Consider the following 19,782-nt stretch of genomic DNA (forward strand, 5'->3'; position numbering starts at 1 on the left):
GTTGGAGATTCATCAGTGGGCGATTCTCCTTCATGCATTCTTCTTGCAGCATCTTCGACCATCTTCTTCATATGATCTATTTTGTTGTCGGCTGCACCTGCTTCTGAGAGAGAAGCTTTTTCCGGTTCGTCAAAGAGATCCAGAAAATTCTCGTACATATTGGCGATTGAGACTGTGACTTGACCAGATTGAGGAAAGATTTCCCTGGCAGTGTCATCTATGGCCTGTAGCTTCTTGACATAGCTATCGTCGAAGGTCACATAGTATGTCTCTTCAATCCTTCTTGATCGTTTGTTTAGGACCCTGTACGCCTTGGATGTGAGTGAGTAACCCAGAAAGATTCCCTCGTCAGCTTTGACATCAAACTTGTAGCGGTGTTCTTTAGAGTTAAAGATGAAACACCTTGAGCCAAACACATGGAAAAATTTCACGTTGGGTTTTCTGTTATTTATTATCTCATATGGTGTGAGCGTGAATCGCTTGTTGAGATAGGACCTGTTCTGTGTATAACAAGCAGCAGAAATAGCGTCAGCCCAAAAATAAAGAGGTAAGGAAGCGAAACTTAACATAGTTCGGGCAGCTTCACACAAGGATCGGTTTCGTCTTTCGACTATTCCGTTCTGTTGTGGTGTGTAGGGAGCTGAGAAATTATGACTGATTCCCTTTTCTGCAAGAAACTCTTCAAACTCTTTGTTCTTGAATTCGAGACCATTGTCGCTCCTGATGTTTCGAACGACCTTTTTGAGCTGGACTTCGATTTGCTTGATAAACACCTTCAACTTTTGAGTCGCTTCAGATTTGAGCTTTAGAAAGAACACCCATGTAAATCGTGAGAAGTCATCAACGATAACAAGAATATACTTGCTACCACCGATGCTTTCGATAGATGAAGGACCACACAAATCGATATGAAGCAATTCAAGTGGTTCAACAACTTTTGTGTTAATTATGGATGGATGACTTTGACGACTCTGCTTTCCCATTTCGCATGCAGCACACAAATGCTCTCTGTCAAACTTTAGCAGTGGAAGGCCCCTAACATGACCTCCAGTGACAAGTCGGTTGATATCTTTGAAATTGAGATGAGAGAGTCTTCGGTGCCACAACCAGCTTTCGTCGGATTGAGCTTTTGATAGCAGACATATGGCTAGGTTTCCTTTGATGGGTTTCATGTTCAGAGGAAACATTTCACCCTTTCGCTCTGACTTCAGAATCACTTTCTTTGTCTTTTTCTCTATGATTTCAGAACCTTCATCATCGAATGAAACTTTGAGACCTGTACCTCCAACAAGCTGAGATACACTGATGAGATTGTGTTGAAGTCCTTCTACATAGGCCACCTTCCTTATGGTAAAATCACCATTTGTTATCATACTGTATCCCTTTATGGTGCCGAAAGAGTTATTTCCAAACTTAATGTTTCCACCATTTGTAAGAGATCGGTATTCCCTGAGTTCCTCTTTCCTCCCTGTCATGTGACGCGAGCAGCCACTGTCGATGTACCATTCTTCGTCAAACTGCTCGTCACTTATAACCTGCAAAAATTAAGCAGATTTAGGAACCCAAAGTTTCTTGGGTCCATGTGAGGTTTTCATGGGAACAGGAATAGTAAAAGAGATGTCAACTAGATATGTTCGTTTTATTAGAGTTGTTTCATCTTTCTTTTTAATGGTAAAGACTTTTATTTTATTGACATTAGGGATGTTCGTTTTGGACTCAGGTTTGGATTCATCGACCTTTTGCTTTCCCTTCTGTTCAGCAGATGGATGAGGTTTTTGAGAACCAACGGAATTAGCGTTAGAGCAAGATGGAGATGAATGGTTGGAAGTAGAAGAACGAGAAGAATTAGGAAGAGAGGATTTGGATTTGGATGGAGATGTCTTCCTTGCTGATGACTCTAGGTGACCCTTTTGCTTTTGATCGTTGGTGGGGTTAACCTTTGAGTCTTGTTCTCTTTTGACTTCTGGGCCGAACCTCTGCGTTCGGTTTGAGTTGATCTTGGAACCGAACCTTTGGTTTCGATTGAAATCCTTTTCAGAACCGAACCTTGACTTTCGGTTGGTATTTTCTTGCGAACCGAACCTTGGCTTTCGGTTGGTATCTTCTTGCGAACCGAACCTTGGCTTTCGGTTGGTATCTTCTTGCGAACCGAACCTTGGCTTTCGGTTGGAGGAACTTTCAGGCTTTCGTACAGGATTGTTTTCATACTTCAGATTCTTGTCCTTGTGTGAATAGTATGCATTCTGGGAGTGCCAGAACTGTTTCCTTTCAGAAAGGTTTTTCCTATATCTTTGGTTCCTCTCTATCTTCTTATCCATCATCTGCTTGGGTTGATGATGAACGTTCGCTTTCGTTTTTGTTGTCACCTTGGCTGGTTCCTTTTGAACTTCAGGAGTTTTTCTTTGAGCCAAGGGAGTAGATGGAATATCTGAAGAAGATTCAGTTTGTCCTGAGGAAGTGGAGGGAGTTTCTGATGAAGTTTCACTACAATCTGTAGGTGTTGAAGGAATATCTTCTTTTGCTAAACGATCATCCTCTTGAGGAATTTCTTTCGTACCACTGGTGCTTGGTTCACTGAAATTATCAGGCTTGTTCAAGGGTTCAGGTATGTACCTCCCTTTCTTCATCCAGGAGGTTCTTTCAGAAAGACCTACGGTTTCGTTTCCATTATCAATAGGAGCTTCCCAGAAATACTCATCACAACCATCAGCATTGTCTTCGTTAACAATAGCTGTGAGTTCAGCTGTTTGATGTTCGGTTACTCCAGTCACCTTGTATACTTGATTTGGAGTGGTCCTGACCTTTTGATACACAACAGCCTTTTCTACTACTTTCGGGGACTTTTGTTGGGACAATCTAGCGAATTCCACAGAGTTTTCAGAAATAAGATTTTTGTGGTTTTCAGTTTCGCTTTTAACAAATTCTGAGCAGTCAACCGTATCCTCCACAGAAATTTCACTCATGTTTTCGTCCTCGTTAAGCTCAGATGCATTTTCAACATCGATTTTGTTTTCTGAGCTTACGTTGGCGTTTAGAGAGTCAAATTTTTGCATGGTTTCGGTTCTCAGTTTAAGTCTGTCATTTTCGTCCAAAAGGTTTTTGAGCATGTCCTTGTGGTCTTTGGACTTAATGAAGGACTCAATTTTGTCCAGTCCATACATATAGGTCGGATTGACATCATCAGACGATATCACACTCTCACAATTGTAGGCTTCAGCATCGATTTCATCCTCCTTAAATTCTAGGAAGGGCAAAATCATGCGATGGATCTTTTGGCCTATCTCACAATCCAAGTGAAGTTGAGTAATATTAGAATATAAACGTTTAGCTATTAAACAAAAAACATTTCGTTGTTTTAACAATTTCAAATTGTCTCTCTGCAAATAAATGTTTTCGTCTTTAACTTTAACTAATTCCGACTCTTTTAACTCAATCCACATTCGCCGCTCCTCACTCTTCGACGCCGCCCTGCTTAATTGATCAGTCAGGTTAGAATTGGTGACTCGAGTTTGAGTTAAGCTACTATCTAAATGAGAAATTCTTGTATTAACAATTTTTAGTTCTTTCTCATAAGAGGATGATGGTACTTTAGATGAAATAAAAACAGATTGTACCTTCTTTATCAGTTCATCGAGCTCATTGAACTGTTGGCTGAGTGGTTTGGCCGTAAAGCACATATCTTCCTGCACCTTCGGTCCATTGCTTCCTCCATCGGTGTTGTATCCCCTCATTTGAGACACTTCAGTCACCATGAAGCATTTTCCACCACTGCTTTCCTCCTTAGCCACATATGCCTTTCCATGAGTAGGCTTCCTCACTTCTTCGTCTTCTGAGTCAGTAGACCAAACTTCAGTGCTACCGAACTCATCGTCATTGACCGAACCCTGCACAATAAGAGCATTAATAGAAGGGTTAGCGGTAGACTTCTTCTTTTTCAACTCATCCAATCTCCTCTGCAGCACAGCTTCCTCATCATTTCCATTGTCCTTTTCAGCCATCTTCTTAAGAACACAGTCCTTAGCGTAGTGGTTCTTGCCACCACAATAGAAACAGCTTACTCCGGAATCGCCATCTGCTTTCGGTTCCTTTTTGGGCTCCTCAGCTTTCGGTTCATTGTTTGCTTTTTCTGAGCTGTAACTCCCCTGCCAATTTCTGTTTTTGTTGCTGGGGAATCTCTTCTTTATGAACCTCTTAGGATTGGATACCATCATGGCATAATCCTCAGTTGTGAGGTCATATTCTTCCAAGTTGAGCTCTTCATCCTCCACCACAGCTTTACTTTTAGATAGGAGGGCCAACGAACCAAGACTGGAGACAACATTCTTCTCTTGAACCACAATCTTCTCTTGGGACTTTAGAATACCCACCAGTTTCGCCAAAGAATATGATTTAAACTGTTCATGGGCTTTGACTGTGGAAACAACTGCTCTCCATTCAGATCGCAGTCCGTTCAAGAAAGTAACCTTTTGTTCGATGAGCTTCCTTTCAATGTCGTGTTTGATCATCTTGCTGAGAAGATGATTGAAGCGATCAAACGTCTGGGTCACAGTTTCTTCGGCCCCTTGCCTGAATTCACCAAATTCAGATAGAAGCAAGGTTTGGATGGAATGTTCAAGATCTTCGTCTGTGGAATACAGTTCGCGAAGTCTATCCCACACTTCCTTCGCTGTAGTGCATGAGCTGACCAGTCTGAACGTGTCGGACTGAAGGGCGAATCTGATCAACCTTAGTGCCTTAATATTGCACTGGAATTTGTCTTTTTCATCTTGTGCAATATTCGTCACGTCCTTAAGCAGATTGTTGTACTCTTTTTGCGTCTTAATAACTCTGGATGTCGTGGAATGAGAAAACGGTCCGTTGATGATAGCTTCCCATATGAGAAAACCATTGTCTTCCGATCCAATCACATAGTCTTCAAAATGATGTGCCCATACTTCATAGTCATGGGTGTACAAGATTGGAATCTTTGTCGTCGAACCGATGCTGTTGGAAATATTAATGGGGTTTGATTGCGTCGCGTCCATTATGATCGTAAAAACCTGTTCAAAGATCAGACTTGTAATAAAGCAGATTAGGGCAAAACAATAAATATTAAGATACGTCAATTAAGATGACGGCTCAATAAATATCAATGATTGCGGAAAAAACCCTAATGGAAATCTTTTTCACAGAAAAGATGTGTATCGATTACACAGCCTCCTGCTCTGATACCAATTGATGGGATTAAAACAACTTTTAATCTAAGAAGATCGATTAGATCTTGAACAAGTAAATAAATACGAAACAGTAAAAAACGCAATAATAAGAACAAACAGCTTGAATCAAACGTGTCGAATGATTAAATAAAATCCTTAGAAGAGCTCGATTAAGAACATCAATTGTAAAGGATTAGAAGATTACAAGAACGATTACAGAAAAATATTATACTCTTGATCAATCGCTATTTCGATAATCTCTAGAATCTTGAATCTTAACCTAATATGCATGCAAGCATTAAACTTATATACAATACATAAAAGGCTCTCGGTTGGACAGGCCCAAACGGGAGAATAAAAGGCTAATCTAGCGAGCCCAAAAGACGCAACATCAAAACTCTTTTCAGCCCAACAGAGTTTTTCAAATTGGTGCAATTCCTCATGCATTGCATCCACCCAGCTAGGTTCTATTAGAGCCATTTCTACATTCTTGGGCTGAATTTGAGAAATAAAGCAAGAGTACAGACATGTATTCACGTCTCCACTCTGACTTCTAGTTTTAACTCCATCATCTAGCTGGCCAATGATGTTTTTGATGGGTTTTAGCCATAAGAACTTTCCTATGTGCGCATGCAAAACCCTAATGCTTGGATCTAGGCTTTCTAATTAAACATGCTTTGAATCCAAGACTTCTAATGACTATTTAGGAATAAAAATAATGTTGAAACACATCTAGAATCATACCTTTGAATTCCTTGTTGATCTTGTTGTCTTGGAGCTTCTAGAGTCACAATTGTCACTCCTCTAATGGCTTACAAACACCAAATAGCAAGGAGGATGATTTGGGAGAGAGGAGAGGGGAGGAATTCGGCCAGGGCTTCTCTACTTTAGGTGAAGTCCCGAATTCCTTATGCCATAGGGTCTATTTATACTTGTAGACTCCTTAAGGGTTACAACCTAAACCCTAATTGGATAATCTTCTCTAAAGGCTATCCAAATCCATTCCTTAGATAAGTCTTGGACGATTTGAGCTATCCTTTAGCTCCTAGAATCCGTCCAATCCATATCTATATGGATTTACAGTCTAAAGTTTAACTATCAAACAATTGACAGTTTATACCCTCTTATTTAATTAATCTCTTTAAGTCACCAAATTAATTCTATGACTCATATTAATCAAATAAAAATATTATTATTCTTTATATTATTCTCATAATATATTAATAATATTTACTCTCTCTTAATAAATCATCCTATCAAGTTGCTATGGTGAAGGCAACCCAAAAGGACCATGCACAACCGGGTCAAATACTTGCCTAATATAGTTGCAGCCTTAGACAATATTCCAACAGTTTTCGATCGGATGATCGCATTGAACCCTAGAAGGTATTTCTTGGCTGATGTCATTGAGAGAAACATGAAGAGTTTGAATGTTGAGACCTCCTTCATTTCCTAGTTGAGCAGCACCAGAAGGTTCTGCGATATACTCATCTGCAATAAGATCAGGAAAGAGTAATTCCATAATGGTTGAAGAGACAGCGGAAGCATCATTTGGAATGAACTCTTTCTCTGTAGATATGTGAGGTGTCGTTTCAGCATCAGAAGAATCAGTATAGACTGATTGAGGACTCTCATGTTCCAAGAACGGCCCCCCTTGAGGAGTAGCAGAGGACTCTCCTGAAGATGTTGTAGAAGACTCCCCCTCAGGTGCAGCAGAAGGCTCCCCCTCAGATGCAGTGGAAGGATCCCCCTCAGATGCAGCAGAAGATCCTCCCTTATGCGAGCCAGAGGACTCTCCCTCAAGTGAAGCTTTAGATTTCCCTTTCGATGAAGCAGAGGATTTAGATACAGGCTTGTACACAACTTCTTCGTCTTCATCTTCAGAGATACTCTTCCAGTGCGAATCAGTTCTAGATATATCACTTGAATACACGTTTAAGGATTTGAAAAGTGATGTGTAATCAAACAACCAATCCGTACCCACTCTAGCATCTGTCTCATTTTCTTCCAACCAACGCACGTCATAAGATTCAACAATCTGTTTGGTTTTCTTATTGTAGACTCTATAGGAAGTGCGAGTAGCATACCCTACAAAATAACAGTCATCGTCCTTGGCATTGAACTTAGGGTTGGCATCTAAGTGAAGGAGGGTGCAAGGACAGCCAAATACACGGAAATGACTAACTGATGGCTTGTGTCCATAGTAGATTTCATAAGGAGTTTTCATCTGAGCATTGTTGATAAGTACTCGATTCTGAACATAACAGGCAGTGTTTATTGCCTCGGCCCAGAAGAAAACTGGCAGCTTTGAGTCACACAACATCGTTCTTGCAGTGTCTTTTAGCATTCTGTTCCGTCTTTCAGCGACACCATTTTGTTAAGGTGTATGAGCCGAACTAAATTGACGCATAATATCCTTTTCCGCGCAGAAATGATCGAGAACAGAATTCTTAAACTCTGTCCTGTTATCGGTACGAAGCGCCTTCACCTGATTGTTGGTCTGGTTCTCAACTACTACTATGAAGTTCTTAACCAGTTCAGAAACTCCAACTTTGTTGGGTAGAAAGAAGACCCACGTAAATCGAGAGAAATCATCAATTACAACCAGACAGTAAGAGCTTTTGTTTATGCTGAGAACATTTACTGGACCAGACAAATCCATATGAAGTAATTGAAGAACCTGGCTAATTGAATTGACCTGTTTTGGGAAGTGCGGCTTTCTATGATGCTTTCTTTGAGCACACGACACACATTTCTCGAACGTAATGAAATCCTTTACGGGCAGCCCAAGGACCATCTCATTCTTCGCAAGACGATTTAGGTTCTTGGCGTTAGCATGACCTAATCTTCGGTGCCACAGCATGGCAGTTTGCTCGGAGATCTTGGAGAAAAGACATGTAACTTGTTCTGGAAGATTGCTATTCATGTCAATGATATAGGCGTTCCCAACCCTTTTTGATTTTATGAGAATCCATTCTTCTGGGATGACAAAGCTTGGCTTTAGAATCATGCATTCCTTGTCAGTGAAATGCGTAGAATAGCCCTTGTCACAGATCTGAGAAACGCTTAACAGACTATGTTTCAACTCGGGAGCAAAATTCACATTTTCGAAACTTAGACATATCCCCCATTGAACGATTGAATGTTGTGCAGTTGGGCGATATGTCCCATCATATGCCGGGAACAACCGTTGTCGACGAACCAGGGTCTGACGACATTTCCCACAACTGTCCCTGCAAAATGTGCGGGTTTAATTAGATTTGGGCACCCAGGTCATGATCTTCCTGGGTGATCCCGATGCCTTTTCAGATTTATCACATTTAAAATTTTCTGAGGACATAAATGATGTATTGGGAGCAGGTTTGGGCAACCATTTATAATTCGGTTTTCTAAGTGTCCTAGTTGATTTAGTCATTGAGTGTTTGACAATCTGCTCAAAATATGTGTGACTTCTACCAGAGTTGGTTGAAGACCCAGTGCTGCTTCATGACGAGCTTGACCTTGGCTTGGCTTTGCTCGTTTTCGGCAGACTGCCTGGGACAGGGTGATTAAAAACCTTTTTATGTCTTTGAAAAACAGCCCGTTTTCTATTCCGTTCATCTGCCCAATCATCATTTTGAGAACGACTTCTAGAGGAGTTTCTATTTAAAGACCTTCCTCTGAACTCGTTCTCCCCTCTTGGAAGACTATAACTCACAAACATACGATTTAGACAATTTCTAGCAATATGACCACTAGTGCCACAATTGAAACAAATCTGCTTGTTATTTTTAGAACTTGTACTGCATTGATCAGATTTGTTTTCCCTACCAACACCCTTGCTTCTCTCATAAGAACAAGCAACATTATTAGGTTGTGAGGCAAGTGAGGGTGCGTTAGATGGGGAGGGCTGTGAGACTAGTGCTGTTTCAACATCTTTATCACAAACATTCAAATTGTCAACCAAATTGTTCAAAACTGTATCAGACATTTGACAACCATTTAAAATAGTATCAGAAGTAACAACCACGGTATCATGAGAAACAAAAATAGTATCAGAAGAATCAAAAACACCACAAGAACTATTCTCACTTAAAACATTTGAAAAAGAATTGTCTTTATTTAAAATGAAAACTTTAGGTTTGGACTCAGTTTTATTATCAGAAACACATCCTTCAACTTCGTGCTTTGACTGATTCAAGGATTGATCTGTAGGAGAAGTAGAAATGTTAGTACTTTCAACATTAATAAATCCTCCCAAAATAAAACTGGAGGGCTTGCCATAAACCATAAATGATTCATTGGCAATCTCTTCTTTGGACAAAGGCTTGGACACATATGAATGATTGAAACGACGGGGTACATGATTGTACCCTATACCTTTTGATTGATTCCTTTTAAACTGCATGCTTTGGTCTATCATATTTGCAACCACCTCACTTGAGAAATCATATTTTCTAACATCAAGTTTGGCGGTTTCAAACTTTCCTTTCAAAGATTCAACTTCAGCCACTAGCTCAGCATTTTGTTTGACTACATAATCATAGTTTTCACATTTGTTACTGGAGTCTTCCTGGAGTCTCCTAAAGTCCTTAATTTTCGATTCCAATTGAGCTTTGAGTGGTTTTTGTCCTTTTTCGAAGTTGGTACCCTTCATATCTAAGGTCTTCTACGTCTCTTATTAATTTTTCATTAAGTTCACGAAGAATCCTAAGATTTTCTACTTCATTGCCTAATGTCTCAATTTTGTCATGTAAATTTTTTACATAATCGATACAAGACTGAGAGCATGATGGGATACTTACCTTGGACAAATTAGGTTCATGAGAGGAGGATACCATCAATGCAAACTGTAGCTCTATCACACTGTCTTCAGCTGCTACAATCCCTACTGGAACATCATCCCTTACCTGTGCCAGATGTGCGTTTTCTGGTCCAGATAAGTTGAGAGCTTGTATTTGATCATCCCAGTCGAAAGATTGCGCAACCATAGCCTTTTCATTGTTTGCTTGACCACTGCTTTGGCTGTTCCCAACTGCAACCATCGTTCTGTCATTATTAACTCTTCTATCGGGATGTGGGCAATCACGACCAAAATGCCCTGGCTCGTGGCAATTGAAGCACCGAAGCTTTCCCTTGTTGAATCCAACCTTCTTATCAGCGCTCATTCCCCAATTATTCTTCCCTGTCTTTTTGGCAAACTGTTTTGCCCTAAACACTGCCATGGCAATTTGCCATGTGATGTCCATTTCCTCAACGTCCTCCGGATGGATTTGATCAAGATCTGCAAACGACAATTGAGGTGGAAGCTCCCCGGCTACAAGTGCATTCTAGCAATTTACTAGCCCTGCTGCAAAGACAAGATTTTCATCTCCCTCCTTTCCTTTTGAAGAAGAGGCCACATTTGAAGATCGAGCAGTTTGAGTAGACATGAATGATTGACTTTGTGGGTAGGGCGTGAATGGTGCAGAGGAAGATAAACCTGCAGAGGAATAGGAAAGGGAAGAAAGAGCATTAATAGTTGAAATGCCAAGATTTTCCGTTGAGTATGAGTTGACATGATTTATCTCTCGCTGCTTGTCATCAATATCACACGCTTTGATGATAGCCATCACTTCAGTTAGAGAAAGGCGATTGAGATCCTTTGTCTTTTTCATGACAGCTACATTCATGTCCCAAGATTTTGGGAGGGCATTTAGTAGCTTCTTATTAATTTCTGACTTTGTATAGAAGATCCCTGTCACAGTCATCTCCGTGTTAAGAGTTGTGAATCGCTGCAGTTGAGCCTCAAGAGTCTCTCCAGGCACATAGTTGAACATGTTAAACTGTTGCCTCAGCATATCTTGGCGACTCTCTCGCATGTCTTCATTTCCCTCATACACCTCAATAAGGGCTTCCCACAGAGCCTTAGCAGAAGTATACTCTCTGAACCCTTGAGAAATGTCTAGAGATAGGGCCATAGTCAAAATGGCCAATGCCTTTTCTTGATCTTCTACACTCTCAAAATCTTCATCAGTGTAGTTTTAGATTTTCTTGTCAACCACCTGCCCCCCAACTATTGTGGTGATTCTGACTGGATCCTTTATGACACATTTCCAAATCTTGAAGTCCTTCATCTTTATGTATTTCTCAATTCTATATTTCCACTCAGGGAAACCATCAGCGGACATAAGCCTTGGAATGCGCGTGGTGGTACCCATTACAACATCGAGTTCTTGATATTGGTTGTGATTTTGTGATTCCATTTTATTTAAGTTCAAATTAATTAACTATTAAATGAAATTTAATTTGTTGCCTAGAGAAAGTTTATTTTCAAAAAATGTTTGCTGCTCACAAATTAAAAATAATTAACTTCCGAAAATTAGTTTACTGTTGAAAAATGATTGCGGCCGTAAACTCCTTGTTTACGGTCGTGAACTCAGTAAAGTTACAAAAAACTTCAGGAATTAAATTATGGTCTTCAATAATGTTTGCTGCTTAAAAATAATTAGCTTCCGAAACTTAGTTTACTGCACTACAAGAAAAAGACCCATTTACGACGCGCAAACCACGACACACAATGATTTATGTTACGCAAATAGGAGTGACCTTAAAAGAATGTCATCTCTTCAAAAAATTTAAGGATTTAAGTCACGCAACATTGCGTGCCCTTAAATTAGTGTCCCAAGAAAAAATTAAAAAAACACGAAGGGCGCTTTATTTTAATCGCGCGTCCTCTGTGACTGTCGCTTTATAATTTTAATGAAACGCGCTTCTCCTATTAACGGGGGGAAATGAAATCTCCAAAATTTTGAAGACCCGCCTTCTTCTTTTCTACCTTCTTTCTATCTTTCATCTTCCCAATGATCGTGAGCATTCCATTCTTGATTTCCCTAACTCTTTCTCATTTTTGATTGAAACTTGAAAGAATCGACAGAAATCTAAGGTTCCCATCAGAATCACACTAATTTTCTTACTCTTAGAGAACCGGCGATTTAGGGCATTACTACATGAGTTCTCTCTACAAATTCTGAGGAGTTCGGATTCAACCCACCTCATACGGATTAAGGTATGTTTTCTTTCTTCTCTCATCCCAATTTTTTATAATCTTCTATCAATCTTGATTTTACTTATACAACAGAAACATGCAGAAGAACGATACGGTGCCTTTTTCTCGTCTCTTCCCTTCTATGGGTTCTCCTTGTTGGCAGTGTCGTTTCTCCTGATGTTGCCATCCTACTTACTTCTGCACGCCTCCATCATGTAGTATGATAGTTTCCTGGTTGCTTCAGGTCATCTTGACCTCATGTCGATTCTGGAGACTTCAAAATTAAAGGAGTGTATTTCATTTGCGTAGTAGGCATATTACAAAGGTAATTCTTCTTTTTTCAACCACAGTTACCTATTTCATGTACAACTGGTCCTTCTTTTTGGACGATTTTTGTGCCCTTCTACCCTTTCTCAAATCTTTTCATGGAATTATTGATATTTTACGATATAAGTACCTGATTTTTTTTATGCACACCAGGTGTTTTACTAAATGTTTGAACCAAAATATATATTATTATAATCATTAAGTTAGTTAAATCTTGGAATCCATTGCACACCCAATCTTTCTCTACATGTATCTAGTAAAGTAGAGAGTAAACTAAAGCTAGGGTTCTTTTGTTGATATCAAATGATCACTTCTTCTGGAATTTCCCCAAAATTTGTTGTTTTAAACTTGTGATTCAGCTAGAGACAGAGAGTTATGGAAGTGGAACAATCAAATCATTCATTGACCTTCCACAAGCCTTCCATGGAACAGAGCATTAGCTTCATTACAGAACTTGAGGTTTTAATTTTCAATTCAGTTAAAATTTCCTTTTTTTTTTTTAACTTCACATCAGATCTGAGTTTTTGGTATATAGTTATATATGTCAATGATGAAAATATGTGTGATATGTTTGAATTTTGCTGTGATACTTTCACTATTTGATCTCTCTTTTTTGTAATAGTATTTTTGTCTTATTTTTGCAGGGATTCTCCGTTATGCCTCTCCATATCCACAAATGTTGCAACCAACATATCCTTAAAGGCTACTTGGAGCAGTGGGAGTCATTCCATCATTAGCACGCCCACCAATGATGGCTATGCGGGGTCCAGTGGTCCCTACAATCATTAGGCGACCCATCAATACAATAACTCAGCTGAAAAGCCAATGACCACAGTTTATGTTGGCAAGATAGCATCATCAGTGGACAATGAGTTCATGCTCTCCCTTTTTGTAGGTAAGTTCCTCTTTTTCTCACATCTTTACTGGAAATAGATCTTATTGCCCAATGTTCTTGGACTTATTACACATTTATGTCTTCTGAAGCTCTATGGGCCTGTTAAAAGTTGGAAACAAGTACCAGATCCCACTACTGGGGCTTTGAAGGGCTTTGGTTTTTGTGAATTTAGGAATGTTGAAGGAGTTTTGTGTGCTTTAAGGCTTCTGAGTAAATTAAGTATTGGTGGTCAGGAGCTCATGGTATGGTTTCCGCATTCTCTATCTTTCTTCTTCGTGTATATTCATGTAAATCATGCCCTATCTGATTTGAACATTTTTTTAATTTTGATTTTACAATTGAATTTCGATAATGTAGATAATAGTAGCACTATTCTTTTATAAATGCCTGTTTCTTTTTTACTTGAATACATTTAGCATCATGTAGCTCATAGTAGCACTATTGTTTTATGAATGCAAGGGTAAAATGGTCATTTACTCACATTCAGACACTTCATTTACTTTCTTTAGCAATATCGTAATGGGTGTCACTCACTCTATGAATTAAGATGTTGCATTTTCCCATTCTACCCATGTTTCTATTAGATTTAGTAGTTTTGCAAATACAAGGGTAAAATGGTCATTCACTTTCTTAAGTATGACAACATATAGATTAAGTGTTCTCTGGAATGGATAAATAATAATAGTATTTAAAAAAACTTATCCTGTTTCTTTTCTTTTCCTAAATAATAATGATTCTTAACAATTCTCAACACTAAATTTTTATAAATGTGTACAAATTTACTACTAAACTATTATTTATGCTTCTTTATAGGTGCAAGGTGGGACAATGAAGGATAGAATTAACTGTATCAGGGGTATGAATCAACCTAGCATCCCATCCCACATTTCATGTATTTTTCCTTGTGAAATAGAATTGTTAGCAATTCCTTGGTTATGGCTGCCATTCTGGAAGTTGGAGAGAACATGGAACACAATCATACTTTGATTTCTTTTCGAAAAAAACTGATGAAAAACTTATGGTAAGTTCTAACATTACAATATTTTGTTTTATAAAATAAAAAAATAATAAAATAATAAGAGGTATTGATTGATGTGTGGCAGGAAATTGAAGAGGCTGAAATTGAATTGGATCTAATACAGAAAGAGCAGTCTGTTGAGGAGTCATCTAATGATGTCACAGATTGGAGAAGGCTTCCTTTTCTAGCCAGTAACATTCTTTTTTATAATTTATGAATTTATAATTAATCTCCATGTGTCAATATTTCTAATGCCACTTTGTTTAAATCCAGATTGGAGAAAGCTTCCTTTTCTAGCCAGTAACATTCTTTTTTTTTTTAATTATCAGGTTTATTTTGAAAATCCATGGTTTTTGTTTGGCGTTTCTTATGCTAGAGCTCTTAGTGCATGGTTTTGTTTGTAGTTCCCTCATCTCACATGTGGGAGTCTTGCAAGTTCTGCTGCATGGTTTCGTTTTTTCATCACGTCCTTGCCTTAGTGTCACAGTGCCATATAACTATTAAAAAAGAAACATTTAAAAATCTTTATCTTTGATAAAAAAGAAAAAAAAGATTAAAAAAATCACCTCTGGAGCCATCCAACGATATGTCCCTGTTTCATCGATCATCATCTCTGTAACTGTCTCTTCTCTTGCTAATCCAAAATCTACAAGTTTTAGTGTTCTTTGATCTTTTGTTAACACCAAGTTTTCTGTAGAACATTAGAAATGAAATTAATTATAGGATTTAGTAGAGATCATTTGTCATTAAAAGTTTTATAATTCAAAACGGGTTAGGAATCATTGCCAATTTCTCACTATGATGAAAAACCGATTTTTCTTTATCATATTTATCTGCCTCCAATCTTGCATCTTCTATATTCATCACATAACCAACCAACTTTATCTTCTTCATCATCTTTTCAGTAGCTGCATATATTTTCTCAGACTCAAAATTCACGTCATCTTCAGCAACAAACTCATGAATGACACCATTGATTTCAATTGAGCTACAACCTGGAGTCTTTTTAATAACACCCTTTTCTTTCATCTCTCTTCTTACCCTAAATGCATCTTCTAATCTACCAACTGATGCATATATACCAGCTAGAAGTAAATAGTCTCCACTATGAATAGTTTCCAAATTCATTATCTTCTTCAATGACTCTTCTCCAATTGTCAGGTATTGCCTAATTTTTTATAAACTTTTTCAAATTGAAAACTTGCTAAAAAAATAGCTTGCTATAGGTTTACCCAGAGGAATGTTCTGAGGGTGTATCCTAAAGGGATACGAGTTAACTCATCTAACTGCAACCCACTGATTGGGTGGATGCATGGAGCTCAGATGGTGGCATTTAATATGTAGGTTAGAAATATAATATATATCTAACAATTTGGAATCTATTCTGTCAAAATCTTCATATCCATCTCTTAAGCCAAACTGTGTTCCTTTGTTTGCTTATGTTTCTGGATTCATCTTCTTCTTTTATCTACTTATTCTGCAATTATAGGCTTACAGCTACGTGGATGTTCATAGAATTAGTAGTAGATTCTTATTTATTGAACTTTACAAATAAACAAAGCTCAATATACCAAAAAGCAAAATACAATGTTTTCTTGTTTTCTTTAGCCATCACATATTCACATGTCATTTTTTAGTTTGTTGATATACTTTTTATGATCTATAATAGTATAATACTACTCTTCTTTTGGTTGTGCCAACTTTATTTCTACATAAAGGGGTTAATGTCATAATATAGTAACCAAGTCTCAAGTTTGTTCCACCTAGGTACTTTAAACTTTTTTTTGAATAGGTTTTGCCACCCATGTTTCATTTATATGAAATAAGGTAAAATATAACTTATTTGAACTTTTTTAACTTTTGACTATAGACTTAACAGTGATGTGGCATCATATTTGATTTAATTTCTACCTTGATGATTCCAGGCCTCTGATCCGAATCATAGCCGACCGATTCCCATGGCAAGTGAAAAATGCTATTTTGTCAACTTTGACCATCATATATATAAATTTTGTGTTACTATTCAGTTTGCACGCCTTGAAGATGCTAGAGCTGCATAGAGTTTAAATGAAAAATTGTAGATTGCAGGTCGAATGATGAAGGTACAAATTTCTCCTGTGATTGTGTTAAGATTAATCGTCTGGATGTTAGTGAATGACCATTTTACCCTTTCTGTAAAATCAGCCTTTTGACTTCACTTATTTCATATATCTATAAGAATGTACAAAACTGTTAATTTTTTTATATATAAAATTTGAATTTTAATTTGTAAATACTTATAGATTGAGTGGAATGTGAGATCAGGCCCTTTAAGAAACATCGATTCTGCTCGAATATCGATTCCCGGGACTATAAAGTATGATGACTCACAGCAGTGGTAAGTTTTTAGGTTTCTTATTTTTTGAAAACTAATTTCTTTTTTCTTTTGTCATTCCTAATTTTTATACAACATATCTTGATTCTTGTAAATTATTTGTTGGAATTTAGAAACAAAAGTTAATAGATTAGTAATTCAACTCCCTTGTAAATATTTTTACAAATATATTGAATTCCTTTTGTGCAAATTAATTGATCTTGTTGTTGTATGTACAACTATCGACATAGAGCACGAGTGGAGGAAACAAAACAATATTGGAGAGGATGGTAAAAACTAACTCTTTGATATTTGTAGTCATTGAAGGAATTTTTTTATTATGTTTAACTTTCTATTTTTGTAAATAAAAAAAATTCAGGTATGAAGGCCTCTCGGAAATTTTTTTGTCATCTCCTGTCCCAAAGCTGTTGCTGTTGGCTGGAACAAATAGACTTGACAGGTATAATAGATGTTTATGGGCCTTCCATGTTAATAACAAAATACCACACTCTGGAAAACAATTAAGGATTGTTTAAGCATATCACTTGTTTATGGGCCTTCTTAGGATATGACCTAATATAAATACTCCCAAGTTTCTATCTGTTTCAATAGAATTTTGTATAAAATTGTCCATATACTTTGTAAGGCTTAATTTTTTTCTTACATTTCCTTTATCTGTAAGATAAGGAGGAATCTTCAAGGTCCCTTCTAGAAATGAGTAACCCCCTTTGTAAGAGAGCTTGCATGGCTGTCGGAATTCCAAATAGCTACATTTTATATAAAATTATCCATATGCTTTGTGTATTTATTTAAATTTTCTTGAAGAATTAACATGGTTTATTAGTTGTTTCTGATACGAACATGTTTATTGGCTGTCTGAAAGGAGGTGACGCCTGGATTTGGGAATGGATTTCAAGCTACTCCAAAGACTAGCACTACAATCCAGATTCACAAAGTTTATGGAAGCTCTTATCATTTGCCTTCTGCTCATACATGGTAAGATAATCATGTTTCTCTGTCAAATTACCTTTTTGCCCCTAAGCTATGTCACACTTCAAAAGAAGCATGCTACATTTTTCTATGTCAAAATTTTGCCTCTGAGCTATCTGCAGGCACTGCCAAATCCTTCAAAAGAAGCATGCTACATTTTTCTATGTCAACTTTTTCCAATGTTTTGGCTTTTGTTTGGCAGCTTGGATAATCTTGTAGCACCTGATCGTCCATGCCACTCTTGGTAAAACAAATTTATAGTGTACTTCTTCCATTCATGTTAGTAATTTCTCATTATGATGTCTTGTTTCTTGTGCAATTTTATTTTTAGGAGGTATTTTACTTTATTGAATGTTTAAAGTTACAGGACATGAGTATGGACACATCATGGAACATTTTAGGGCAGTTGTTGGTCTTCCTCTTGGTGATCCATCAATGAAGTGGCCAACTTGCATCATGTAATAACATTTTAGGCGAAGATGTATGTATATGTTTTTTTTAATGAATAATGTAATTATATTTATGAATATGAAATAAAGTTTCTTATTTAGTATGTGATAATCATGTATAGGGAGAAAACAATTTCTATTGATTTGTTTTATCTTTCCATGGATTGACTATTTGTATGACATTAAATTTTATGCAATGGATTGTATTTTTTGTATAGTATTTTGTTTTTTGTTATGAGACATTAAATGCAAATTTAATTTAGAAATTAGTAAATCTATAAATAATATTTTTTTTAAATATTTAAAATTACGATACGCAAAAATGTGTGTCATCTTCATTTATGACATGGCCTTTCTTGACAGGGGCTTCTTTGATACGCATTGCGTGTCATAAACACGCGCTTCGTAAGGTTACGAAACGCAAATGTGCGTCGTCTTCCTTTATGACATGGCCTTCCTTGATACGCATTGCGTGTCGTAAACGCGCGTCGTAAATGCGCGTCGTCTATAGACGACGCGCAAAAGCGCGTCATCTCTCTTTATGACAAGGCCTTCCTTGACGTGCATTTGCGCGTTGTCTGAGCCTTTTACGACGCGCAATGAGCATCGTAAAAGGCTTTTTTTCTAGTAGTGCTGGCGAAAAGTGATTGCGGCCGTAAACTCCTTGTTTACGGTCGTGAACTCAGTAAAGTTTCAAGAATTGATTTATTGTCGAGCAAAAATTTTGTTTATTTTAATTAATAATTTTTGGTAATTAAACTTAATTAGATAAGTCTTTGATAATTTTAAGATTAGCGGCCTTATACCAAAACTCGATTCACGGTTAAGGAACTTCGATTGCGGTGGAAGAACTTGAAGAGCTTGCGGCCGTGAACTCGGTGTTTACGGCCGTAAGCTAGGACCAAAAACTCTTTAAACTTCAGATTTCGACTGAAACAATGAACCCTTTTTCGCTATGAAGAACGATTAGCACAAATACGCAACTGTAAAATGCCTTTGACGTTGGTCTCGCTTTGATACCAATTGTAAAGTCCAAAATCGGATCTACCAATGATCAAAGGCAAATAACAACCACACAATGTGAAATAATAAACAAAGAAATAACAAACCAAGCTTGCATACGCTTTATAGCCTTAAAACGTCGGATACAACTTGGTGGAACTAGAAAATACGATAGGCATCAACAACTTAAAACATCCACTACTAGTAAAACAGCCTTTTACGACGCTCATTGCGCGTCGTAAAAGCCTCAGATGACGCGGAAATGCGCTTGAAGGAAGGCCTTGTCATAAAGAGAGACGACACGCTTTTGCGCGCCGTCTATAGACGACGCCCATTTACGACGCTCATTCACGGCACGCAATTGCGACGCGCGTCTACGACACGCAATGCGTATCAAGGAAGGCCCTGTCATAAAGGAAGATGACACGCATTCATGTGTCGTAACCTTACGACGCACGTGTTAATGACACGCAATACGTATCAAGAAAGCCCATGTCAAGAAAGACCATGTCATAAATGAAGATGACACACCGTTTTGCGTATCATA

General features: G+C 37.7%; 1 protein-coding gene across 1 annotated transcript; it reads right to left on the bottom strand.

The window, feature by feature from the left end:
- Positions 1-6,647: 6,647 nt before the first annotated feature.
- LOC111903651 (uncharacterized) lies at positions 6,648-10,165 on the bottom strand. The gene is made up of 3 exons (XM_023899403.1): positions 9,980-10,165; positions 6,733-7,086; positions 6,648-6,686 (listed from the first exon to the last, which is right to left on the bottom strand). Exons 1-3 carry the CDS (start codon positions 10,163-10,165, stop codon positions 6,648-6,650), a joined length of 579 nt encoding a protein of 192 aa, XP_023755171.1.
- Positions 10,166-19,782: the final 9,617 nt, after the last annotated feature.

The sequence above is a fragment of the Lactuca sativa genome, chromosome 3, assembly GCF_002870075.4.
Source record: "Lactuca sativa cultivar Salinas chromosome 3, Lsat_Salinas_v11, whole genome shotgun sequence".
Classification (NCBI taxonomy): Eukaryota; Viridiplantae; Streptophyta; class Magnoliopsida; order Asterales; family Asteraceae; genus Lactuca; species Lactuca sativa.

What these genes read in the sequence shown, in the direction of transcription:
- LOC111903651 (XM_023899403.1), bottom strand. Translation starts at nt 10,165, where the DNA reads ATGGTTGCGCAATCTTTCGACTGGGATGATCAAATACAAGCTCTCAAC. An exon ending in ATGAACCTAATTTGTCCAAG is followed by an intron (nt 7,087 to 9,979) that starts GTAAGTATCCCA and finishes TCGCACTGGAAG; the next exon opens with AGTATCTCTGAAGATGAAGA. An exon ending in TTCCAAATGATGCTTCCGCT is followed by an intron (nt 6,687 to 6,732) that starts GTCTCTTCAACC and finishes ATCTTATTGCAG; the next exon opens with ATGAGTATATCGCAGAACCT.